We start from the raw sequence: 27,088 nt of genomic DNA, 5'->3' as shown, positions 1-27,088 counted from the left end.
TTTTTAAGAGAGTGTTTAGTCTTTTGTGAAGACAGTGAAGCAATAAACCTGGCATGACATGGGAAACAAGAAATTAATAGGAGAAGCTGTATTACAAATCAGTGCATTCATAAAGCCTTATCTTTTTTGCCTTTTTACACTCAACCAACTTTGAATCACATTTTCGTCTGGGGCCCACCTCAATTTCCGAATGAGTCACATTCTCCTTGGAGACTCCTTCCCAGACTTCTGGCAGAGCCATATTTGGTCTACTCTTAAGAAAGATTAGAAATATTGTCAAACCAGTCTGACCAAAACCACTTAGCGGTGATACAGCTCACACCAGCTTACTTTTTGCCAGAACAGCTTAAGCCAGGTGCCAGAACAGAATGAGTATTAGCAAAAGGTATTTTTCTTGGAATAGCATCTGGGACTACCATAAAGTGAAGTGGTTATGCTGAGGAAAATAAAATGTGTGACACAGCCTGCAGAGAGTTAATACCTATGTAAAATTTACCATGAAGGAGAAGTGGATCGCACACAAAGGTGCCCGAATTCAGCCTGCAACAAAACACGATGGGACCAGCAATAGGTCTCTCTCCCTCCTGGTCCTGGTCTCCTCATCTGCTCGGACAGCCCTCTAGATCCTCTCCAAAGCAGGAAAAAGCTTCCCATGTGTGGGAAAGACAGCTTAACAGACTGGGATTCCTGCTCTCAGAGTGGAAAGTTCCCTGGTAGGAATCTCACTTTTTGAATTCACCCCAGCCCTCCTTCCAATACTATTTCAGACCTTAGTGAATGACTGGAGGGTACTTCTGAATACCAAAGCATTTACCTTCATTTTCATGAAGCTCTGTGTGGGCCACTGCAGCGTAACATTTATAACCAGTCTTACTTTGCTCCCTTGTCTCGCTCCCAAGAATTTTTCCTACCTGGCGCTCTCTTTGCATGGAAACAGTGCCCCACACCATTTTATCCTCTTAGCATTCAGACCCCTGCTAGAACCTGGTGCCTACTATGCTTGTTTTGCTAAAATCCAGAGTTCCTCAGGACAGCCTATAGCTGCCTTTTGGATATACATGAACTGTAACATCATCATGATGTGATAACTCACCATTTACCAAGTCTACTGCTCACCACACCGATCTGTCTTGACCTGTATGTTATCTTTACATCTGACCATTTTTACCACTCATTTTTCAGACTAGAGTAATCCAGCAGAGGACAAAGTTGATTTTTACGTTATGGTATTCTAGTGCATGCGCATACATCCGTGAACAAAGATTATATTCACTTGTTTATGTTGTTTCTTCCAAAACTATTCTTCGGTCAGCAAAGCGCATGGGAAGCTAGCATTCATCTTACTGACCAGTGTGGACCATTGGTCAATGATTAATGACTGTAGTAATCCAGAGTCATGTATACAAAGCTCCGGCCCTCCACTGTCTCTCTCTCCTGTGAGATACTTTCAGTTCTCCAGAAGAAAGTCCTGTGGAGACACATCAGGAAAGAGCTTGTGTGCCTAGGGAAACACGAGTTCTGCATCTATCAGAACATATTATGAGTTTGTTGAACCATCAATCACGCTCCCAAACCTGCTGTCTTTTGGCCTCATCCTGTATGTATAGAAATGAATTGGTGCTTTCTTAATGCTCAGCTGAGGAAAGAAAAAGCCCATTGTAGTCTAAAGAGAGCCTGAGATTGGAGTTCATTATGCACTGCTTGTCACTGCATAAGGGAGTCTTGTTCTTTTTGACAATCAGATTGTGGCCCAAGCTGCAAAGCTGCTATAATGTATTTTCATATGCAGTCTCCTCTATTTGTACAGTTTACAGCAAAGACTATCAACATAACTAATGTTAGCTTACGGGATGTCAGAATGAAAGCAACTATTGAGCTCCCTAACCATCAAAGGAAATACAGACCCCTTGCTCTGAAGCTTTGATTTACGTGATCCTGAATCGACTTACACAGTAATAATAGTCTATTCTTTATCCTGGGTCTCAGACCTTCAAGTAGGGCTTGGACTTAGCATTTTGTGAGCTTGTGTTACCATGACAATCTTTTAAGTCAGCCGTGAGCGCGATTTTCCAGATTGCACAACTTTTACACTTTTCTTTGCTCACCTCTTCAGCACTTCCCAGGGCTTTCTAGTTCTCTGAATTTCAGCCTCAGAACTGAAGAGCACCAACTACAGTAGATTCAGCTCCACCTCTTATCCAAATAGTTGTAACCTTTATTTACATGCATTTCAAAGACAACTAGCAACTGATTTAAAAGTGTTTGCACCTTCCTGGCCAGGCAGATTTGGTTTTAAGAGGAGCCAACACTGAAATTAATTAGCTGGAGACAAATCTGTCTATATATGGTTACTGTTAGATCCTGCCCCTACCATCATCCTCTGGCAGACTGAAGGATCAGTGAGTTTTGCTTCACTGTCTGAGGGATTACTGAGGCTGAAATGAACATTTTCCAGTAACAGATGCTGAAATGGCATACTCCCAGAGATGTGAAGCTCAATTAAAAGGTAAAATCCTTTTAATTTAGCCTCGTCCTTTCTGGTAAGCATCCAGTCTCAAAAAGCTTTCATCTCCTTCAACTTCAATCCTAATGTGAAAACAGTGACCAAACACTGAGACAGGCAAAAACAAAGAGTCTCATTTTCCACACTCTAGGATCAGTTTAATTTTTCTTCTAGATAGCATATTGGCATCCGAGCTCTATTTTGAGTGTTGCTATTTTGGACAACCATGAAGCGCCCTGCATATTTCAAGGAAGTATTTTTGGAGCACAGGAAATTGAAACTTGATTCTATGTAGACCATCACCATAAACATTTCTACTTATAAATACATCTTTATTCTAGGAATCTCAGAGTAGTTACAGCAAATATTAACACGCTGGCATCTGTCTTTAGGAGTGAGAAAGGAAAGAGCTTTTACATGCATTTGCCCAAGATCTTTCAGGTTTGTGAGCTATGGCATCCTGAAGAATTACCCATTTGACTTGGATCAGGCTCAGGTGCATGAATACTCTTCTGTCAAATTACCCAGAGCACACTAGATGCAGAATTGATGCTGCCTTTTTCACTTGCAGCAGCTATAAGAGGGAGGATGATTTTCAGTCTGGCAGAAAACCTGCTAGCATAAATACATAACTCACCATATTTTTAAAACTAACTTAGTTTGGCAGAATTGCTTCTTGTCAGATCGATACTTTGCATTAATCTAACACAAGTGCTAAGTGACAGACCTGAAAAGAGAACCAAAGTTTGCCATAGCAATCCTTTTGACAGGCCTTGGATGTATTTTTTGCTTAGTTTGCTCGCCTGTCACAGCTGTCCCTTCCCACTTAAAAATAAATAAATAAAGCATTCAGAAAACAGATGAAAAGCTACCATATGTGTTTTCACCCTTCCCACTGAAAAAAGAGAATTAAATGATGGCAGCGAGTCATGCTCATGCACCACATTAATGTGAATCAATACTTCTCTTGAAAATTCAGAAAGCATTTGAAGTAATGAGAGCAGGCAAAAAAGTCTGGGGGCTGTAGATGAAGCTTCAGCAGTGTTCAAAGTCACCTGAACCCTTGCTGTGCTGAGATCAGGAGCGTGCCCTCCGTGTGGAAAAACTAGAGCAGCATTGAGTGTGCAAGGAGAGCACCAACGGATTGATACTGCAAAGGCTTCTCGGATACGCAGAAGATAGGACCTCTGTTGTTTCAAGCTTTTAAGTGGGGAAAAAAACAAAGCTGTCAAGGGAAAAGGATAAATGAATTGTGTTCTTCCTATCCAATTTTAGGGCAGAGATCACAGAATTGCAAGGGTTGGATGGGACCTCAAGAGACCGGCATGATCTCCCAGTCTTCCAATCTGCTTTCACTTTTAGGAAGCAAATCTTGAAGGGTGTTTATCCAACCTTATGCAATGCAGTCCAGACTCTCCTCAAAACATCAGTATTAACACTGTTGACATTGAACAAATACTTCACTTCTGAGAAGGGGGGAAAGGATGCAATTTAGCAACTGCCAGCAGTATGCTCTCACATCCCAGAATGCCAACTGTATCCTGGACTGCATCAGAAAAAAGTGACCAGGAGGGAGAGCACTGTCCCCTCTGCTCTGCCCTTGTGAGGCCCCACCTGGAGTACTGTGCCCAGGTTTGGGCATCCAGCACAGGAAGGGCATGAAGCTGCTGGAGCGGCTTCAGAGGAGGATCAGGAAGATGATCAGAGGGCTGGAGCATCTCTCATACAAAGACAGGCTGAGGAAACTGGGCTTGTAACCTTCCAGTATTTAAAGGAAGACTAGAAAAGGAAGGAAGTAAACTTTTTACACAGGTAGATAGCAATAGGACAAGGGGGAATGGTTTTAAACTAAAGGAAGGGAGATTTAGATTAGACGCAAGGGGAAAATTTTCAGTGGGATGTACAGCTGCCCAGAGAAGCTGTGGTGCTCCATCTCTAAAGGTGCTCAAGGCCAGGTTGGATGGGGTCCTAGGCAGCCTGAGGTGGAGGGTCACAACCCCATCCATGGCACAGGGGTTGGAACTACATCATCTTTGAGGTCCTTTCCAAACCAAGACATTCTGTAACTCTGTGAACAGTCAGTTTGGTTTCAGTGCCTGCAGGGCAGCCAGATCATGGCACATAGTGTCTGCTTTCAGACTTCACCACAATGCTAATCTTCAGGTTATATTTTGTGAAACAAATATGTTTTCTCCACAGAAATTAAAAAAAATAAACTGCAAAAACACATTTCTCTGTCCTCTGCTTAAGGTTGCTTTGTTGGGTTCAATACCCCTGTGTTTGCAGCTAGAACACAGCATCTTTTCATGATGAGAAATTACAGGAAACACCACTATGCAGAACCACTTTAATTTAAAAAAATATCTTGATTAAGAATTGTACCCTCATATGTGAATGTACATTGAAGCCATTTGTAATACATTCTACCCTCAATTTTGATCATACCTTATCCTATGCAGAGTCCACTTACTGTAACTTCTAAATGACACTCATAGCCAAACTTGCCAAAATATTTTGGAATAAGTGGGCATTAATACATAATACATTTTTTTCCTTTTAGTTGATGGATTTGATAACTGAACAGTTATATATCTCCATAGTGGGTGCTAGGATGGACCATTTCTATTCCTACTGCTTGAAAACAGAGAGGAGAGATGATCATAAAGGTGCTTCTATGAGCAGCTTTACACACTATTTAGCTGCTTGTATAATCAATGAATATACAGATGTTGTAACCATGAAATATGCCAGAGAGTTTTGCTAAGCAAACTATTACACCAAAAAGAGAATAGATAGAGTGTTTACCTGTATCCTAGGCTCACTGTAGTAACTCCAAAGGAGAGACCTCCAGAAGGAGATCCTTCCCCACTGGCAGTCAGCCCTTAAATGGGTCTAGGAGAGGTGCAGCCAGGCTCCACCCCTTCCTACAGCACAGCTGAATTGCCTTCACCTGTGCTCCATGGCTGACTCAGCGCTCACCTCAGGTGGTCAATCAGAGGTTCAGGCTGTGATCCAGCAGTTCCCATCCAGCTGCTGGTAAGGTGATAGGTTCTTAGATCTGAATCTGCTCTGGTTGTACAACTGGGAACAAAGAGCTGGCCCAATTCTTTTACACTAACGGAGGAAAAATAAAATAAGTGCTGTTTAGACAGGTATTCATCTTGGAAAGCTGTGCATAATGATGTGGGAGTCACCAGCAAGAGCCTTATTGCACAGCCATAACACCTCTAAATCTCAAGGCGCTTTATGAAGCCAGATAATCATCATCAGTGTTTCACAAATGTGCTGGATGAAGCAGCAGAGAATAGCATGGTGACTTTCCCATCGTCCCATTATCACAAAATTTAAGAGTAGGGCTGACTTCTTTTAATACACCGATGGCCATTTTGCCCCTGTGATTGCATCTGCGCTAAGCGTGGGGGCCACCTCCCTCTTCCAGCTGTTCACCCAGAGAATGCTCAGCATCAGGGAACTGTATCATCTTACCAACCTCTAAGCATAGCACTTAGATGTTCATTAAGTTCCTTTGCGATCATCTTTCCTCCGTTGTGAGCCGGTGAGAACAGAAACAGTGCCGTCTGCCAGCAGGGACATAAATTCTCCCTTAAGTCCAGTTATTAGCCTTCGTGATAGAGAAGTTATTTGCTTGCCTCCAAGCACTTAGAAATTGCTGTGTCTGCTGTCTCCTGGAGTACTTACATAATAATTATTCTCCTCTCTGCTATGACCCCAAAAGTATCTGTCAACTGTAAATCAGGCCTCTTTTAATTAAATTCCAATTTTTTTTGTTCTTTTTGACTGAATTCTTACTTTTTAATTTTTAATAATGAACTCTAGCATCAATAAAACACACTTCAGTCTTCTTGTGAAGCTTCCTTTCTTCAAGAATTGTGATTGGGAGGGTTGAATATGTAATTAATAATGATTCTCTGAACACATATTTTCTACCCCAGATCCTCAAAGTGTTTTAAAAACATTAATCAAAGGCATCCCCTCAGCATGAAATCTACATTTAAATCATTTTAAAAATCATAATCCTCAATGTAACATCTGCTCCCAAGTTCCAGTGTTGATGTTTGTGATTTTACAGCCACACTTTCCTATTTCTTTTAAAAATATTTTTCTCTCCCCTGCGGCTGTGTGAAAGGCTGAGGCAAAACAGGGGAAATAGACTATTTATCCAGGGAAAACAGTGAAACACACAACTTAAATGGCCTGATTCTTTCCCATCCTTACTCTGGTGTAGAACAGTTTTATTTCTACATCTGATGAAACTGGCATTTTCATAGTGAAGGAAAAAGAAATGTTTGTTGCAGATTGTGAGAAATTCAGATCCACTGGGTTATCAGATGTAGATTCCCTTCTTCCCTTCTCTACCTGCATGTTCCCCAGCATCCCCTGCAGTATTTCACTTCATCATATAAACTGCTGTTAGCAGTAACAGTTCTGGAAGCTGAAGTAGTCCAGAAAGATGTCAGAAATGTTTTTGGTACCTCTGCACTAGTTGGATGGGTCTGAATATCTGGTTCCTTGCTGCACAGACACAACTCACTGCCACTCAGAGAGAACTTTCCTCCTGACTGTTTCCACCTGGTTGTGTATATTCGTGAGTAAGAACAATTCCTTGCAAGAACACGGGCATTAAGGAACACGTCAGCACTGAAATGGGTGTGCTGGCTCTAGCCTATTAGATCACTTCACTCCAATATCCAAGGAAACTGTCCACTCCGCCTGCTCAGTTGTACAACAGCTGCCCATTCTTTCATTAAAAAGGGATCTCCATGATGTCCACAAATGTAATTCTTAAGATGTGATGATATCCTCTACAAAAATAAGAATAAAAATATCTATAAGGTTATCAGACTACCGTTCTAAAACACTGGAGCAATTCTGAACTTTATGCGTGGAATGGAATAATACAAGAAAGAGAATAAGAAAGTAAAATCCTGATTGCATCCAGATGTGAATTCACAGTAGTATTTCTTTTATCATTTAAAAAAGGGAAACTTCAAAGTTTGTTGCAGAACCTAAGTAATGTACAAGAACTGCTGCAAAATTAATGCCTCCTACCTCGCTGTGTTGGTCCATTACATCAGAGGCAGTTGTTGGCGGGATAGCAGGAGAGGTAGAACCTTCCCACCAATGTCCCATTACGTTTTGTTGCCATTCATCATATGGTAGCAGAAGGGAAGTCTAACAAAATGGCATCTGATATGGCAGTGCATCTGAAGAAAAGGTGTGCCATCGAATTTTTCCATGTGGAAAAAAATGGTGCCCAGTGACATTCATTGACACTTGCTGAACATTTACAGAGACCAAACAGTGGATGTGAGGACAGTGAAGCAGGGGGTGATGTGTTTCAGGGGTGGCAAGAAGGACAAGACGTATTCTGGATGGCCGTGCACAGCTGTCACACCTCCAAGTGAGGAGCACCTTGGTCACCTCATCCAATAAACCAGCAGATTATGAACAGGAAACTGTTTACAGAGCTGAATACCAGTTTCAATCTTTTGGAAACTACAGTTACAACGCTGGAATATCACAAAGTTTACCAGTTTACAAATGCTCACCCAGGAGCAGAAAGCACACTGTATGCAAGTTTGTTGAGACCTACTGAACCAAAATGGGACTGAAAATGACAGTTCTCTGTTTCACATCATAGTGGTGATGAGATATGGTGTCACGACAAAACCCAGAGTCAAAATGGTAGTACATGGAATTCCAAGCGAATTCCCCATCAAAGAAAAAGTTCAAGACAGCCCTCAGTGAATAAAGTGATGTGCACTGTCTTTTGCAACAGGAAAGGGGTGATCCTTCTGGATTTCCTGGGGCCCAGACAAACCATCCGCTCTGACCACTGCATCATGATGCTGACTAAGCTGAAGGCTTGAACTTTCAGAACTGAGCCAAAGAAGAAGACAACTTTCCTCTTGCAACACAATATTGCCAGGTCCCATGTGAGTTTGAAGACGATGAAGCACACTGCCAATCCTGGCTGGACTGTCCTACCATGCCCATTGCATAGTCTGGATTTGGTGCCTTCTGACTTCCATCTATTTGGGCCGATGAATGATGGACTTCATGCATAACGTTCTCCTAACAACATCATCACCACCATCACAGCAGCTGTGAAATAGTGGGTCACCTCCACTGGTGCAGATTTTTGAGAGTGTGGCACGCAGGCTCTTGTTCATTGCTGATGAAAATGCATACCTCATGGTGGTGACTACATTGAAAAACAGTGTAGCTGAGAATTTGTTCTATCAAATGGTGCTATTGTGTTCTTTGTATCTGTTGTAGTTTCCGTAGATTAAATAGGAGACATTACTTTCAGAGTGACCTATGTATAGAGATAGTTGTTTTTGAACATTTCTGAACGGCCAGTATTGTAATTTCCTAGAGCCTTTTTCAATTGTGGTTTTCTTTTCTGATTTGATTTTATAAAAGTCCTATTCCTTGAGTCAAGCTATTTGATAATATAATCTGTTTTCACTGCTTTTAAGGGAGTAAATATCTGGGTAGCCACTGAACTGCTTTCAGAGAAATATCCTGAAAGCATGGCTTATCATAAAAATTGTGTACTTTTTAATAAGGCAAATTAAAATTAAAACTTTTTTTAACCTTTTCATCTTGCTGCCCAAGTCTAACTCAAATTGTATTTCTGTGGGTTACTGCCACTCTGTCACAGTGTTCTTCTGTGTCATGGCCATTTCTCTTAATACATCTTTAATTTTTGACAGCAAAATGAAATGCTGTTTATGATATATGCAAGTCTGAAAGTTCAAGAGTGCTACAACAACTACTAGGGAAGGGCTAGTTAAAGATTGGCTTCCATTAGCCAGTGGACAAAGAGTGGTATTTAAAAGACAGACAACCACTATACTGTCCATTTGCATCCCAAATGAAAGCCAAGAACACCTGAAGGACAGACAAGGTCAATTCAACCTAGCAATGAGAAGGCACAAAATTAAAATGTTATAAAACCCACCCCTATGCTATCAGGAATTTTAAAAATGTTAACAGATGTTTTTGCAGACGGAGCAAGTTTCCCTGTCTGCACATCCCACAGCAGCTGGAGCTGCAGACACTCCAGCACCTTCAGCGTGGTTAAGAAGCCCAGACAGCCTGAGCTGGGGGCTTGGATGCTGGTATCCATCTTATGGCATGAGCTGCAAGTACAAAGTGGGGAAATATTGAGTATGGGTCTGCCACACTCTTGAAAAGTATTGACCCCCATCTCCACAAGGCATTTTCTCATTTCTGAAAGGAAGATCTGTTCTCTGGGACCTCAGCATGTATCACTGTAAGAAGATATAAAGCTGTTGACCAGCTGATAAAGCCACAGGCTGCCTCAGCATGTCTATGGTAAGGAAAGATGTTATTTGTGTGCAGGCCATGCTTAGTGTCTTCCTACAGAAAGATAGCAGCTTTTCTCTGTGCTTACTTTGGTTCCCAAAAGCAAGAACAAACACCGAATTTTGATTTCAATAGCCTGGTCTGTAGCAACTCTGTGGCTTCGTATGAAAATAAACATAGCAAAAGACATACAAAACCTGCATTGTGTATTCCATCTGGTAAACAATGTCTTTGGCTCACTGACACCGACTGGGCATGACTCCTCTCAAACTACACCGAAAGAAATACCTCTGGTATTTGTTGTAACATTAGCAGTAATGCCTTTCCTTGAGTAAACAAAGCAAGTACACTGAAAAATTACAAACTTCATCCAGGATCAGAACGAATGCACACAAGATCATAAAGAAGATCAAAATCATACAGAATTCCAGACAGGGTCTGATGCTGCTATTAAATACGTGGACAAAGATTCTTCCCAAAGGCTTGTTTCCAGTGACTAAAAACAATATTCAATAGTAAAGAAAAAGGCTATTGTGGGAAATACAAGGAAGATGGTGTGGAAGGCCCTAAGATAAGACTTAGTGAATCCCTGACATGGGTTCAGCAGATACAGCAAGGATAAAAACGGCTCTTTGTGCCAGGCCTACCTTTGACACAGGCTTGCACCTGCCCATACCACTCCCCACAGCTGTCGCAGAGCAGCGTGAATGCCGTCTCCTTGTTGCCCATGATGTATCCCTGGGCACAGACGTACAGCAGCTCATCCCCCATTTCAAAGCCGGTGTGGCCATGCAGGATGGTGTGAGGGAAGGATGGAGGGTCTCCACACGGCTTGTCTGCAAGGAGAAAAGAAACAAGGTTGTAGAGATCTCTCAGTGGTCTTTAAATCCAGTGCTGAGCACGTGGCCAAAATAGCAACCTGAGGACAAACCTACAAAAACCAATAAATCTCATCTGATTCACACTCCTACACTCCTTCATTACTGTTTTCAATTGTAAATTGAAATTGCAATTGGGATGGTATATACTGGACTATGACTGCGATGCAGTAACTGTGACAGATGTTACTGATGTGCAACACCGACACATCTAGAGAGGCTTTGCTTCCTATCAGTCAGCCCAGATGGTCAGGCTTCACTGCCTGCTTCTGCAGGGGCTTGGGTAGGCTGGGACTGGAAAGCAAATGCCTGGACACGGTAATTTTGCTGAACTGCAGAGTAACTTCTGCAATTGTTCAAGACTGGTACTTTAATATCCATTAGATGGAGAAGTGACCGAGTCCCTGTCATAGGAAGGAAATGCCCAGAAGGACAAATCTTCTAGACATGCTCTAAATCAAAAGTTTGTCCTCAGAGACTCCATTTCCCTGTAAGAGACTACTAACTTGTAATAAATGGTTACTTGTGCTCTTCAACTTAACAAAACCCAGGGATGACTTAGCTTTGCTCTCAGTGAGCTAAATTTATCACATATAAAATCTGATTTTGTTTAATAATATTTCTGCCAACAGCACCAAAAAGCAGGAAGTAAAAATTATGGCAAATGGTATAAAAATGGTTTTCAGCTTTTTGTTCTACATATTAGAAGCACATGTAGGGAGTAAACAGACCACTGTCAACACCAGCACAGACCAAATTTTAATTCTCTTTTTAGGTTTGAACTGTCTCAACTATTGCTAATAGTGTGAGTTGAGGTCTTCCAGAGAACTGATAGGCACTGCAGTTTCTCTTCACTCAAAAGTCTTTGCCATGACCCCTTTTTTCCCAGACTTTTTACCATCTCTTTTGCAATACACATCTCCTGCTTACAAGAAAAAAAAAAAAAAAAAAAAATTAAAAAGGAAACAACAACAACCCTCCAGTGCAAAAAACCTGGTCTTATGAAGAAACCCAATAGACAAAGTCTGCAGTGTTGGTAAAAATAAATTTTCATAATATTTTTCAAATCTGGGACTTTTTCCATTGATTCTAGAACACTTATTGACAGTAGAAGAAAAAACCCCAAGTACTCCATTTGCCAAAATAACTGAAGATTCAAAAATCTGCCTTTGTCCTGATACAGAGCAGCAAAAGTAAAGACTAGTAGGCAAAAGCTCGGGAATCTTGATAATTATACAGGATATGGGAAATCTAGGGTTGGGTCAATGTCCTAGTATTGATCTCTCCTGTACCCTGTTTGCTTGGATACAAAAAGCTAACTATTTAGTTGGCTATGAAAAGGTTATGTTCCATGAAAAGACTTTTGTTTGGAAGGTGAAAACATGACCTCCAAGACTATGCTCCTTAAAAAGGGAAATGTTTTCAGAGAACACCTCTGCTGCTTTACTGAAGCCTGCTTTTGGGACAGCATCTACATTGCATAGTTGTCGTCCTAACAACAACAAATGAACAACACTTCCATTGATACCACTTCATACTCACAGTTTTGAACGAGCAATAGTTTTGACTGAAAAGAAAACACGCTTTTTTCAATCCAATTTCTGCACAAGCTCAGACTGTCTTGCTAGAGAGCAAGCCTCACCAGCACCGTGGGCATCCTGCAGGATCCCCATTGAGTTCCGGAGTCCCCACCATCTACATGCTTCATGTAAATAAATGCTGATGTAGAAATATGATGTGTTTACGTTAACCGTTATTTACCTCATAATGCAATGATAAATATCCACGCTCTGTGAAAGTTCTTTTCAGTCAGGGTCTTAGAAATTGATGGCTAACCACATCTCCGCTGGGTATTCTGAACAACATCTGCCACTAATTTAAGGGACACACTACTGAAGTCAGAGCTTTGAAGTCTATTCTCCGTACCGTACACACACATATACTGTCTAACACCTTCAGAAGTTAGTGGGAGTTATGCACACACACAAGGACAGAAAAAACAAGCTCTTGAGGCTACACAAAGCTCAGTTTATGCACAGTCTTCTGGAGGTTTGGCATCTGAGGAAGTGAGGAGTAGTTAGCAGCTAATGCGCTTCCTGTGAGCCAGTAGGATGAATAGAGATTGATGTGGATGAAAGGAGTAAAAAATATTTTATTGCCTCATAGGAAGGCTACAGACCCCTGCATTTCATGTACTTTATTTATGCAGTCACTTTCATCTGTACAAATGGGAACTGTGTATCTGCTCTGAGGGAAGTATTGGTCCCAAGGCTGTAAGGGACAAATACATGTCAGAGAGTATTCTTATCTACAAAGCCTTGCTTGTCTGTTATTTGGCCAAAGGAAGCAGAAAAATAACACACTGACTAAATATATTTACATTATGTCAAATACATTTAAAAAGCACGTTATAATCTTCCAAGAAAGAAAGCAAGCTGAAGGGAGCCTTACTGTACAACCCAGCAATAGATGTGATCACAGCGAAGAATGAGATCCTGAAAGAGAGATCAGGCTGATGTGTAAATGGAAGGAAAAGGAGAAGTTCATGATATCCCTGGATGAAACTGGGAACTTTTGAATGTCTCATATGAGATGCTGGAAGGTAGTGTCTTTGCTGCAGAGCATACTGTGTGACAGAGCAGACAGGACTAAGGGGCAGCCACTGTCCTGCAGATATACACCAGTTCCTACATTCACATGGCTGTGATCCTCTCACGTAAGAAGTCTGGAAATTTTCAGAGCTGCATCTTACAGATCTTCACCCTTCTGCAGTCTCAGTTGCTATGACAATTCCTTCTCAGCTCTTCATCAAACCTGCTTGTTCTGCTACAAGCACAGGAGATGCTGGCCTAGCAGCCCATCAGACTGAGCCACATCTGGGGACGTGCTTCAGGTTTTTGTTTGCAGCCTGTGTGCCAGGAGGTGGCAAATCATGGATCTGTTTGGAAGAACAGCCTGTGCTCAGTGTTGGCATTTGGGCTGGGAGAAAGGAGGGAGATCAAGGCCACAAAGCGTGACAGAGGGCATGCTGGCAGCAGCTTGTCATTTGGAGGAACAGCAGTGGTCTGTGTTAGTGTGTCTACAGAGGTTGCCTGGAGTACTGACTGTAGTAGATGAGGATTGGGCTCCTCCTGTGCTGTGGGAGCGCTCTCCATCCGGAGCATTGCTTTTTGTCTCCTCTGTCCTCTCAGTAACCACTGACTATGTTGGTGCTAGCTAAAAGATGAGTCCAGTGCATGTTTCCAATTACAAAAAGCCTGATGTGCCCTCTTATATCCCCTCAACACTCCTGCCACATGTAGAAGACCTCATTCTCTCCCCACTTGTGCAAGATTACATGTTCAAACCTGGAAATCCTGAGTCCATTCCCAGGTTTCACGGTCCTCACAGATACATGGAAATGTGCAAGTATATGGAAGAAGCTCATGTCAGCAGTAAAAAACTGTCTCCAGGAGTGACAATCCCCACCACAGTCAATGTATATGATTGGAATTCAGAACAGAGGCAACATCTAACAATTGAACAGGAATTAGTGGTGCAGCAAGAGTGTGAGTGTTCAGCACAGATATATTCACCAGGGCTAGTGATGATTCTGGTGATGAACATCTCAAGAGACTAAGCAGCTATTTTTTTACAAGGGATACAAGGGATTTAATTCACTTCTCATTAACTGATTTAGCAGATTCTGTCTTGATTGACCTTAGGGAATTATGGCCCCTCTGAAGAGGAACTTTAATGTCAAAACATATGTGGGAAGGAGCTTGTGACAGATGATTTCTGGCAGTCAACATGAGACACTTCAAGGAAATAACATCCCTCTTCACTAGTCCAGAAACGTTTTCTCAATTTAAACTACAAGTAACTCATCAGTTTGTAAAGATTTTTAGTGATGCTTTGATATAATACTGTCTAGAGAAAGGACAGCCAATTGGGAAAAGGAAAAAAAAATCAACTCAAAATAGATGCAGACTTCTGCTTCCACGCCACCTGGCAGAGCTGCAAATCTACTGAAATCTGATTATCTACAATGGCTACTTTACCAGTGCACCATGCTCTGAAAGCTGACACGAAACATCCTCTTTGACATAAAACATTCCCTTTCACAACCATCCAATTCAGCAGAGTTTTTTTAAAGAGACCACTGGAATTCATAGGATGTCATCTTGTCATTAAGAAATTGGAAAACACAACTCTTAGAGCTCAGCGCTGTGAAAGATGAGTGTGGATGTTTGTTTTTCTTCTTGATTGCAGAGACACTGAAATCTATGGAATTTTTCATCTTGGATAAAAATACTGAGTGCAAATAAAGTACAAAAATCAAACATAGCCAATGTGAGTGCTGCTCATAAGCTATTGATGTTAGGATGTCAATACCTCTTTCATCAGATAGGGCTAGTAAAGACTAACTTCATTTATTGGTTTAAATGACATCACCAGGTAGCTGGAAATTCACTGTCAGCTATATGCAAAGCTCTGGAAAAGAAAGCTGTAGCAATAAAGTAAAAAGAAAAAAACTCATATCCATAGGAAAGCACGATAAATTAGAAGAAATGGCTTAAATACAAACCAAATAGTAGTTTGATTGCATGTTTCTTTTTTTTTAATTCTTTCTGCTGAAAAAGGCAAGCTGAAATATGTACATCAGCCATCAACTTTTGATGGGTATCTGGAGCCAGCAGTCCTGTTTAACAAAGTTTGATTTGCATTTATGCTGTAAGTACTACAATTTGTGGCCTGTTTACTTTTTCTATGATGGCAGAAAATCAAAGCCTTACAGAACAGAGGACTTACTTGTTCCCTATAAATACCAGTTGTCACCGAAAGAACCAGTGAAACTTGGAAAGGATGAACAAAGAGATCATTCCTTTGTTGCATTAACAAAAAAAAAAAAAAAAAAAACAAGAAAGATCATCACGATGATTATATACAATTAAAATTGAATGATATGCTTTCCTGAAAAAAAAAGTGCTAGTAAAAAATTCAGTCTAGTGTTTTTCTGTTGTTTTCTTTCTTTTATACTTACAGGTGTTTGCTTGTGAGCTTTGATTGAGAACGAATGCACGCTCTGTGGGCCAGGTTTGACTTGCATGTTCAGACTTCATTTTTAGAAGAGGCACTCTACCATGTTTTTAGGTAATTTTTGGCACTTGGAGTTGAGAGAGAAACTTGCTGATCTCAGAGATTGCAAACGAGTATAGAACTGTCTTCCTAACTAATGACTGCATGAAACACTTGTTTCTGAGGAGAAAGGCAATTTCTCTGTATTATGAAAACTACAGCTATCCTCACAGTATTCATAAAACACAACAGCTACATTCTTCCCTGCAAAACATAACTCCTAGTATCAAAGGTTGCTGTGATTCTTTATTGTGTACACAGCCAAATTTGTTCCAAAAGCATTAAGAAGTTGTATCTGTCTCCTCAAAATGTTTATGTGCAAAAGCCTGATCCCGTAAACATATGACCACTGCCCCAACTGTTGGGGCACACCGAGGTATATGCTTTGGCAATTCAGCTGAACTCAATCATGGACTAAATGATAACTGACTTAAGATTCAGTGTAAATCAAGGCCTAAGAAGGCAATTTTGCAATGACTTGTACTTGTTTCATGGTGGTTTGAGATGCCCTTTGCATAGCTATAAGGTCAGAAAATAGGGCTGTTAAGAGTCATGATGGATGTCACTTCTGAAGACAGGAAGGCTGATCTGACTGTTCCCTCCACCTGCCCTCAACCAGCCCCTCTGTCTGAGCCTTCAGCTGACTTCAGTCAGCTTGGACAAAGAGGGAGAGCTGTTGAGTTTCTGCTCAGCTTGGTAAGATGAGTTTCAAAGAGGAAAGACGCAAATCCAGGCATCTTTTCTATTGGCATTTGCACAAAGTAGTGTTCAGCTCTTAACCTTTCCCACAGGCAATGCTTTCTGGCTATCAGAGCTGAGTGCAGGTGGGTGAACCAGGTAGTGCCCATGGCTGTGGTTGTGATGGGAGGTTTGCTATTGCTATTTCTTATTGGATAATTACTTCCTAAAACTGAAAGCGGCATCCTCAGGCGTATGATGTTCTTTTGTCATTCAACTACTTCATGCTGTCCTGTATGTTACTATGCATTACAACTGTGAGTGATGGCTGTTTTCTTTCTGGACATTCACCTGTTCACATCAGCTATAGATTGGGTCTTCCAGACACAGCTTCACTTATGACTTCTTTCTCAAACATCAACTCTGCGTACTGATTTTTTTGTGTGTGCGTATAGTCAAAGAAGAGGGAGCCTTACTGTCATCTGGAAACATTTCTGTATTTAAGTAACATTTGATGAGTATGTTGGCACGATCATCCCATTCTGTCACTAGGGAAACTCCCTGCCTTGAACAAAATACTTGCGAACAAGTCTCTTTTTAGCAAATGATCTGATTCTTCCCCCGAGTTTTAGCTGTGCAGCGTCTGGGTATTAAGTGGGACTTCTTTCCAACAAACACAATCAGATTCCACTCTTATTTTCACCACCTCCCCTTTACTGCCAGCAGCAAACAAACACAAAATGCAAGCACAGTTCCTTCCCCGTGCGTAAGGGCAGAAGCAGCAGGTGGAGAAGGATAGGGGAGCACAGGATACAATGGGACAGTGGTGCTCACAGCATGACTTCAGCCTGCCACAGCTGCCTGACCCTTTGCAATTATTTTCTCTTTGGGTGGATACTGACAAAAGAGAGATTTGAAGGAAGACAATGAGATAGTTTTGCAGATGTTTACAGGGAGCTGCTCTTATATGTGAGAAAGCACAAAGGTGCTTGTGTGACAGCATTAACAACTGGGTGACAAAGCTGGCACTGCTTGTAGCAGCACGGAGCCTGAAGCTCATAGCACGGTGGTTATCTGACAGGGTGGCCAGTCAAACTCTGCAATGCTTGAACGACAAGGTGTAAATCACCTCTGCCACATTTCACTTCAATCATATCTTCATTCTCTCTGCTGACACTCTTAGTTTAGATGTCCTCACTGTATCATGAGCTTAGCATTTCTCAGTAAAGGCCATCTGCTTTCCTTGAAAAGAAACGCAAAACTTCACTGCAGACACCAATAATTTCCTTACACAATTCTGTCTAGCAGCAACAGTTTATGTTTTGCCTTTGGACTCCGTTTTCCCTTGTGCATTCCAGCATCTGAATCCCAAATTTTAAGCACCAAGTTAAACTGGAAATAATTTGGCTCTCAGAATCACACCCATGGTCCAGACTACAATTGTTAACAAAGTAACTAACAAACAAAAAGAAAATGGAGGCAATGAAGATATTTGCACACAAGTACTGTATATAGACAGATAGGCAACAACACAGTGTTTTGTGGCTGGAAGCCAGATTTCCAAATTACATTTAGTTACAGTGCTGAGTGTGGGAGATGCTTCGGGTATATCAGATAAGTTGGTGCCAGATATATCCTTTTCCATAAAGAGTGTTCTTTGAACTCCAGAATGGTCTCTTTCAGATCAGCAGTGCTCTTTGAACTTGCTAAACTGTAGCAAAGACAAATGGTAATGCAATTTATTCCCTGCAACCAATGTCTTTGTAGCAGTTTGCTCTCCCAGCAGGAGATTACTGTACAGATTTATTCCTTAATATCCCCATTTTGCCTCTCAGCAGTAGAAAAATTGAAGGCAAAACTTCTAATGTTTCAAGACAGTGATTACTGTGCATTATTTCAATAGTATATCAGTGCTGACCTTCATCCTTTACACAAAAAGCATCATATTGGTCATTCACAAAGGGATCGGTTTCAATTTTAACATCAATGGCTTTCACGCTCTGTTGTTTGCTGCCCGTCTTTCTGCATATTATTGTCCTAAAATAAAGAAGAAGAAGAAAAAAAATAATCAGAAATCTTCTGGAGTTGTACATGCAGATGAAGTTTGGAGATCTTTTAGCACAGTAGTCAGGCTTTAGCTTTAGCCTTAGTTTAATTGTTTAAGAGTTGGCACATAAGGCATTAGTATGGGAAGACGTATGAAAAAAGCCAAGGGAGAATTAGAAGTAATTAAAAAAATGCTCTCTGTAGATCAGTCCAAGGCATAGGAAGTAATAAAGGATGCTTATCATATATTCTGTAATGCTTCTAAATATCAGACCAAGTCCCAGTGTATTTAAATCCATGTTCTGCACTTGTATTTCAGTGATACAAATTCTCACCAATGATACCTGGATAAAAAATGAGTGAAAGTCTCAAGACTTGGTCTGAAAGATTATGAATCACTAGTAATAAACTTATGCTTGCTGCATAAGTTCCAGGTTGTTTTATCTTATTTGTTATTTTAATCTGCTGCACAGCTGTGACTGAAAGCATTTTTACCTGTTTCTCCATTTCTCCATTTTGAAAACAGAAACAGCAATATTTAGTCCCATACTGAGCTGTAGCACCCAGTTCTGGTGGACTAGGGATGGCGTAGATGCATAGCCAAGACACTCTGCTGCCAACACAAAAAGTAACTGGCAGGAACTGACAAGACAGGAATGCTGCATTCTCTAATTTCAAATCACGCTCCTCTTATAGGTTAAACTCTCTTAAATTGCTGTTACATTGCAGCCTGAGAAAACTCATCTTGAGTTCTCGGGAATAAGCTGTTTGGTTCATTGGTAGGCTGGATAGTTGGTTTCACAGTTTTTCCACTTCTTTGTTTAAAATCCATTTCTTCTGGTTTGGTACTCAGCAGTACTTAATCCATCCTGTTGCCTTTTTATAGGCTTGAACAAAGGTTAAAAAATTGTATTTAGTTTTACAAGTCTGTAGATGCTGAACATAGAGGAGGAGATTATTAATTATCTCTTCTTTCAGCTGTGTTGGCTGCTTAAAACTTACTAATAAAAGACAGTTTGTTAGAGAAGACACTGCTCTTATTGTTACACTGAAGGTTAGAAAGGCTGGGAAAGTGAATTCAGCCCCAATTTTTGCAGCTGGATATTAATGGTGTGGGTTTTATATTTTACAGACAGCAGGTCTGTAGAAGCATTGCATGGTCAGCTCCTCTAGTGAAAGCAAGACCAAAATGTTTTCCACAAAGCAATCTTTCCAGTGGAGGAAATCTATCATTTCGTATTGCGCAATGGTCAAACTAGCTTTGCCAGCAGTCCCACACTCATTTTGGATAATAAAATAAATGTTGACTAACTGCCCATTTACTGAATGTGGAAAAGCTCTAGTAGAAAGCCAGTATTTGATCCCATACTTAAATACTGCATAACAATTGATTTACACAAGTGGACTAAATTACGATTGTGCAGACCATCTCAATTCCGGCGTATGTTGGCTCTTGAGCTGTTAGACAGGCAACTTTAATGTGCTTTAATGCAAACAAACAAAAGCAACATGAAAAAAGCCATATGGTACCGGTCACGCATAAGTACCAGAATGGTTCCTACCACACTTCTGCTCTGAAAAACAACATGATGTAATCCCCTACTAAAAGCTGCTCTGTAATTTCAAAGCAAGCATGTTTCTTTTGTAAGGAAAGCACCTCCCGACTTTTTGTGGGTCACTTGAAGACTATATTGTCTACAGGAGTTTAAAATTGAGTTCTCTTAGAATTGAATGTCATTCTTTAAGATCTGACTCCTTCAAGAGTGCCGCCGAGCACCTAGACAAACTCGTTTGTCCAAGTGGGTTCAGATGACTTGGACAATCAGTCTGTTAATTGCAAATTTTTGTATGTGTTCACACATTGTCCCAGTAGGTCTTTCAAGGCATAAGTGAATGAAACTGACTTAGCAACCTTAATCTTTCCAATGGTCACTTGCTCTCCTGTCTTCCGACCTTGTTTATGCCTTGCAACCCTGAATAGACAGATAATGAAGTATCTTTGAAAATCTGGATCTTTTGCTTGTAAGACTTAAGACTTTGCTTGTACTTAAGACTTCAGCCCTTTTAAACAACAGCAACAAAAAAATAGTTATTTTTATGTTACCTGCAACCCTGTCTGCTAAAATCAGGTGATATTTCTTCGCATGTTCAAGCATGGAATAAAATTTCTGATATTTAGGATCCAGCTTTAAAAATCCTTCTTAAACATTCTGATTTTGAATTTCAATCTCTAGCAGTTGTATTTTGCTTCTGCCCAAAGCACCGTAATTTCTGTATCATTCCTTCAACAGGCTAAAAAGTTTTCTGTGAGTGACACATCCTTATTATATTCGTATCATCACCAAACCAGGGTATTTGATTCACATTTAAGACCACATGTTCAAAGAACATGATCTTCTTTTTTTCCAAGTATTGCACAGCAAATTACAAGTTTGTAGGCAATAAAAATAGAACACAGTAAGTGGCTAATTGATTTTAAAGCATTTCTTTGATATCCAAGTACATGAAGATGTTTCTTAAGCACGGTTTCAACATTACATATTAAAAAAAGACTTTAAATGACATCAAGATCTCCTAATGTAGTTCTCACTGTGTGTCTTTTTCTACATGAAGCTTTAAAATTGCTCTTCCTATATTTTTTTTTCTACAACAGAGCAGACCTTGGCTAATCCACCTCTTAGAAATTTAATTTGGATTTTGCCATATTAAAACTGATCTGATTGAAATAGAAAACACTCTAATGTAATTACTCCAAGAGGAAAGAAAACATGCCCTGTAGACATAGGAAAAAAATAAAAGAGGAAAACAAAATCTATTTAATGTCTCCTATTGCTCCTTCTCTGTCAGTAGTTTCCTACCAAAGCTCAATCCTGCAGGCTTTGAACATCTTCCATAAGCTGTTATTACCACTGCTAAAAGGAGCTTCAGTAGTGCTCAGCATTTCTCAGCAGCAGCTCTAATGATTAGACCTGCAATGCCTTTGGCACTGAAACTGTGTCTTTGCAGTCAGTAGGACTGCAGGCACAACTGAAAATATGCAATAATAGCCTCTTTTCTCAGAGTTCTTGAGGGCAGGCATGTTTCTCCAAATCTGTAAAATGCTGTAATCATAGATGAAAGATGTAGGTACACTGTTGTCTCAGCTCTCACAAGTAGGTTTTGATGCTTTTAACTTTGTCAATTGCTTTCATTTGATGACTGGAAAATGGCAAGCATGTTCTCAGTTCAGAATTCAACATATGTTGACATTTGCTTAGCAGCAGCATTGCCATACTGCAATAAGAAACCAATAAATAGATATTATTCCTATCTACAGCCATCTCTTGTAGTTCCAGCACCCTGGTGAGAAGTTGTGGAAATGAAGATTCTAGTTGATTCTTTATCATTTTGAATTGTTGCAGTGGTGCATCATGCATCATGGTTGAGAGAATGCCACAAAGCTTATATTTTTTTGTAGGAAGGCATCCAAAGCACCCAGACATTTAGAAGAATGTAGTCATGTAGGGAATTTTAATTCTATTTATTGCTACTTTCATGGAGTAATTGAACATAAACTTCTACAGAATTGCTCATTCCTCACCTTTCTTGGATATGTTATAATCTGCTACTTATAGCAGTGTAATGCATGATTTTGTATCTCGTATTAAAAAAAAAAAAGTGATTTCATTTTTCCTTCTATGGAAATTCTTATGAAAGTAACATTTCAGACGTGCTTGGAAGAAACTCATTGAGTTCAGAATGCAAATCATCCATAATAGTCTTCTATGTTAGATATATATCTACCTGAAATACTCATGCATCTCCAAAAAACTATTATTGCACTGCTGTGAACTCTGAAAAACTCTCACAATGACAGCATAAAAATCAGCCACACACGTATGCTGTAAGTATCATACACTGTCAGGAAGATAAATATCCAGACACAGTATTAGCATCTTACTTTTTTCATGGCTGTGGTGTTCTCAAAAGGTTTCCTAGCTTGGTTCTATTTTTAAATCTTAAACAATTGAAAGAAATTGTTTTGCCTTACACAATAATTTTATGAGAAATCATTCCTAAGATTTGCTTTTACCTTATCTTGCAAGTTTAAATGAGGACTGAAAATCAAGGCTGCTTTGAAGACTAAGAGAGTCCCATGTTTTACAGTTACGAGCAATTATGGTCACCATCTTCATATAGAGGCACTGAACTCTTACTTCAGCAACAACCATCACATGAGAGTTTACCTGTAGGGCATCATTGGACAAAAGATTTCACCTGTGTTGACAACAGCCTCTGCTGTATGATGGAAAACAGAAGGGCACCTGATGGTGTTTCCTTTTGGTATCTTGACAAGTAGAGCCAAAATCTAGTGAGGTTCTCCTCAGTCCATTACCACTTAGCCTAGAAAGACAATCTGCTTCACGGTGCCTCTCCCCCTCTCAAGCAAGAGAAACCACGGGTACTCCACACTGCTTTGGACCCAGTTTATTTATTTCTGGGCAATTCATCCACGTAAGAACAATTTGTTGTGTTTGCTCAGTATCCACCCTGAAGGTAAGACCAGAGGATGGTGAAGGTAATTCAGATACTGCATTTAGCATATGTGTATGAGAGGAGAGTTTAATATTTAGCACAAAGTGGGAACCAGATTTTCTTTAAGTATTCCACTTGCATTTGTGCTAGTTACACACTTTTCTAATCCATCTACTGAACAGTGAGCTATTGGTATATTTTGCATTATTCCCAGTTCCTCTGCTCAGGGAAGGAAATAGCAGAAGAGGCTGATTTGAATAATGTTTACTCCACTATATGATATAATACGCTATTATCTAATAAACATCTAATTAAAAAACTGTATTTTACATAAATAATAAATTATGGCTATACTAGTGTCCACTGGTACTTCTGCTTTCTGATATTATTGCATAGCAATTTTGTAATACTTGAAAAATTTTCAGTAAACCTAAGTTCATATAGATGGAGTTAATGGCTGAGATTATACAACACAGCTTGATCAATTCCAGCATCAATGCAAAAAAACAGTAGGTGGAACCAGGGTGCTTTATAGTCACAATGCTGTCTGCCAACTGATTGCAAGTTATCTTGTCAGTAAATTAGCTGGATTGAGTTAGGAGGATCTTAAGGCATTTCTTCATGGAAATGCAAGCTTGAACATGAGTATATTCTACTCAGTAGCCATCATCAGTGATGTGGAAGTAGAGGCACTGTGAAAGTTCATAACATAATTAACTGTAACAAGACTTTCTCTAATTACTAAGTTTAAAACTTCATCGCTATCCTTAGTCAAGATAAATCGTTAACATCCTGTGCTAATTTTTTTCATGGATCAGTTTTACCACTTGTGTTTCATTAACTAGGTGAGAGAAAAAAAAAAAATCAGTAGTCTGGAAGCCAAACTGGAGGATTTTTATTCTTAGTCTTTCCCTTCTGTAGTTTGGGAAACTGCAAATTATAAAGCTGGCTCTGATGAGGAATAAAATACAAATGACATGTTCATGATTACTGAAGGGAAGAAAATTTCCATGAAAAGTCATGAAGGGGAGCACAGGTGGGCTTTGGAAAGTCCATTGACTGGGAACTATAGAGGCTAATTTTGGCTGGATGTGACCCAAAGAAAGCAGCTGCTAAGTGTGACATGAAGACATTCCAACAGCAATACTGCCACTGGAAATGTCAAAAGGAGGTCTTACCGAGGCAGAACCAATATCCTTTAAATTCTTAAAAATATATCCCAAAATGCACTCTTTTGTGCTTAAAATTGTATGTATGACTACTGAAATAGTAAGGCCTCTGTTCATTAAATAAATATGGCCCATTCATGCAGAGTTTTCATACTGTAGCCTAGTATGAAAGATTTTATATAGCCATTTTACTATAATATCACTATGTACATATAATTTGAGCATTTTCAGTGTACATAGAGGAGATCTGGATTGCTTCCTGTCCTTGACTAGTTAGTTGGGTGCTCACAGACATAGCAAGTGTCACTAGGCAGTTGGTTTTACCCAGTTCAGCTGTATGTGCTCCATGAATGAACCACTCCACAGTGTTTGTAACAAACAATACTAATTAGTTACCAAAAGGTTTTAAAATGTTTATTAAATGCTGTTAATTTACAAAGAAACTCGATGCTCAGACCAGAAGCTTTCAGATGGGATTGGATAATAGAGAGATTGTGGGGAAAAAAACAATATGTGAAGGTGAAGTTCTTCTGAAAAATTGAATATCAATCCCATTAGACCTAGCCGGCAAGTTAAAATCTTGGTATTAGTCACTGTTGTAGATTTGCTAAGATTAAATTCATCTCCAAATCTGAACTCATCTCTTCTGAGCTTGGATGTCAAGAATCACATTGCAGTATTGCAGGTGCTGTCTCACTCATGCCTCGTTCAAGTCTTTCAGCACTGCCCTGCATCTCCTGGAAGAGGTGCTGAACGTCTTTCAGGAGTGCATTTCTAAGTCCCCTTAGTCTCAGAACCAGATTTTGCATTTTTAATTGGACCATATGCTGTCACTTATGTCTGGATTATCTCTTGAAGGGAGTTAATTGGCCCATGTCATACAGGCATGCAGGAGAAAATTCATATGCATTCTCTCATCAGGCAGTAGAGCACAGCCTTAAAATAAAACAGGGAGCTTGGCAAACTGACATATTATTAGGACTGCTCCTCTGCAGATAAGTAAGCAGATCTGTTACATTATACACACCTGGACAGATTTCATAGGGCCAACAAATCCAAGGGTCTCCATACATGGATAAGAAGACTGGCTAGAGCTAGAGATTTATTCCTACTTCATTCCTTGGATATTGCTTTTCAATTTCCAAGGAAACAAGCTGTTATTACCCTACTGCCAGGTGCTGGGCAAGTTTCACATTGTAGGCAGAAACGGGAGAAGATTGCCCTGTGAAATGCTAATTTTGCATCTTGTTATTATAGTTCCCACTGGTGTTATCTGCACCAAGGACTCCGTTGTGTTAGACACTGTAGAAGCATTCAAGAGGAGTCAATGCAAAACCAGAAGAGCTAACAAAGGAAGGAAAAACAGAGATGAAGTAATTTTCCTAGCAGTAAACATCTGGTCTGTGGTCAGCCAAGAAAAGAACCTCAGTCTTCTGACTCCCACTGCAAGGCTTATTCTAGCTGGCGGTGTTTGCTCACTCCAGAGTTATCCATCCCCTCTGAGACAAATCCTCCAGGGACTGGGTAGGAACCAGCCTAGGGCAAGTTCATTCAAAGAAACACGTTGAGTGTCCTGCAGGACAGCTATTATAGAACAGAGAGTCTATGCAGAGCTTTCAGGTAATAGGTTATAGTTGGACTACATGCATTCATTCTTTCATAGAAAAACAAGGAGCAACAGAGGGAATAGGACAGCTTCATCTTCTCAGGCCTGCAAAAGTGCTGGAAACGAGTGAATGTGCTATGAATATCTTAATACAAGTTGCTGACACTTTTACTTACAGCAAAAAAAATCAATAGCTGCTTTCTAATATTCTGTGCACAATTAGTAGGGCTGATCATAAAAACTATCATGCCTACTTTCCAAATTAAAAAACAAAACGGAAATGAACATTTGAGAGAACACACTGCACTGCCCAGTGCTGCAGGACTAGGCACAGAGTTTTCAGAAGACAGCTGTATAATCAATGAATATAAAGATGTTATAATTATGAAAAAAAGAAATAAACCAAGAGAGTTTGGCAAAGCAGATTATAATAACAAAAAAAGAATAGATAAGAGTGCTTACCCTTGTCCTGAGCTCACTGCAAAACTCCAGAGGACAGATCTCCAGAAGAGATCCTTCCTCACTGGCAGTCAGCTCTTAAATGGGTCTAGGAGAGGTGCAGCCAGGCTCCACTCCTTCCATCACACAGCTGAATTGCCTTCGCCTGTGCTCCATGGCTGACTCAGTGCTCGCCTCAGGTGCTCAATCAGAGGCTCAGGCCGTGATTCAGCAGTTCCCATACAATAGCAGTAGAAGCTTTTCAAAGAACTCTACAACCTTTTTTTGTTGTCGTTTACATTCTGGCAGATCACTTTCTGGTTTTACTGACTCACTCGTCTGACATGCAAATAAGTCATAAGAGTGTCATTTTAGTATAAATAGCCATTAGGGCTCATTCTAATCTGACAAATGAAACCTGCCTAAACAGCATTTCATTTTCTGCACTCTAACAATGTGTAATACTTCACAAGTTACACATTTCAAGGCTGACTTCTAAATGACTTACTTCTGGGCTGCTGGAAGAACGTACCACTTGTCCTCTGGACCCTACCTATTCATCAGTGGATCTTATCTAAAAGTTTTCATGTCCCTGGACCTGCCAGCAACTTGCCTGTGTGAACAGCCCCAAGCTCTGAATTGGGTTGTTCTGAACAATTGAAAGTGGAAGACAAATCATAACCTTATGCCTGTGGAAGACGTTCTGTCCCAGGCTGCTCAAACCACAATGCCAATGAGTTTATTGTGTCTTTGGATTTACTGGCAGAGAACAGTTTGTTTA

At 40.2% G+C, this 27,088-nt stretch overlaps 1 protein-coding gene across 1 annotated transcript in view; it reads right to left on the bottom strand.

Moving 5' to 3' along the window:
- SUSD5 (sushi domain containing 5) overlaps nucleotides 1-27,088 on the bottom strand; it is a gene marked incomplete at both ends in the record, with an annotated part of 42,357 nt that overhangs the window by 2,335 nt on the left and 12,934 nt on the right. Inside the window, 2 exons of the mRNA XM_079538438.1 lie at nucleotides 10,507-10,695; nucleotides 18,452-18,570. Coding sequence (XP_079394564.1) covers nucleotides 10,507-10,695; nucleotides 18,452-18,570 — 308 coding nt within the window. The remainder of the gene's footprint in view (nucleotides 1-10,506; nucleotides 10,696-18,451; nucleotides 18,571-27,088) is intronic.

This window comes from Tetrao urogallus (assembly GCF_951394365.1).
Source record: "Tetrao urogallus genome assembly, chromosome: 7".
NCBI lineage: Eukaryota > Metazoa > Chordata > Aves > Galliformes > Phasianidae > Tetrao > Tetrao urogallus.
This window is presented reverse-complemented; position numbering and strand designations above follow the sequence as displayed.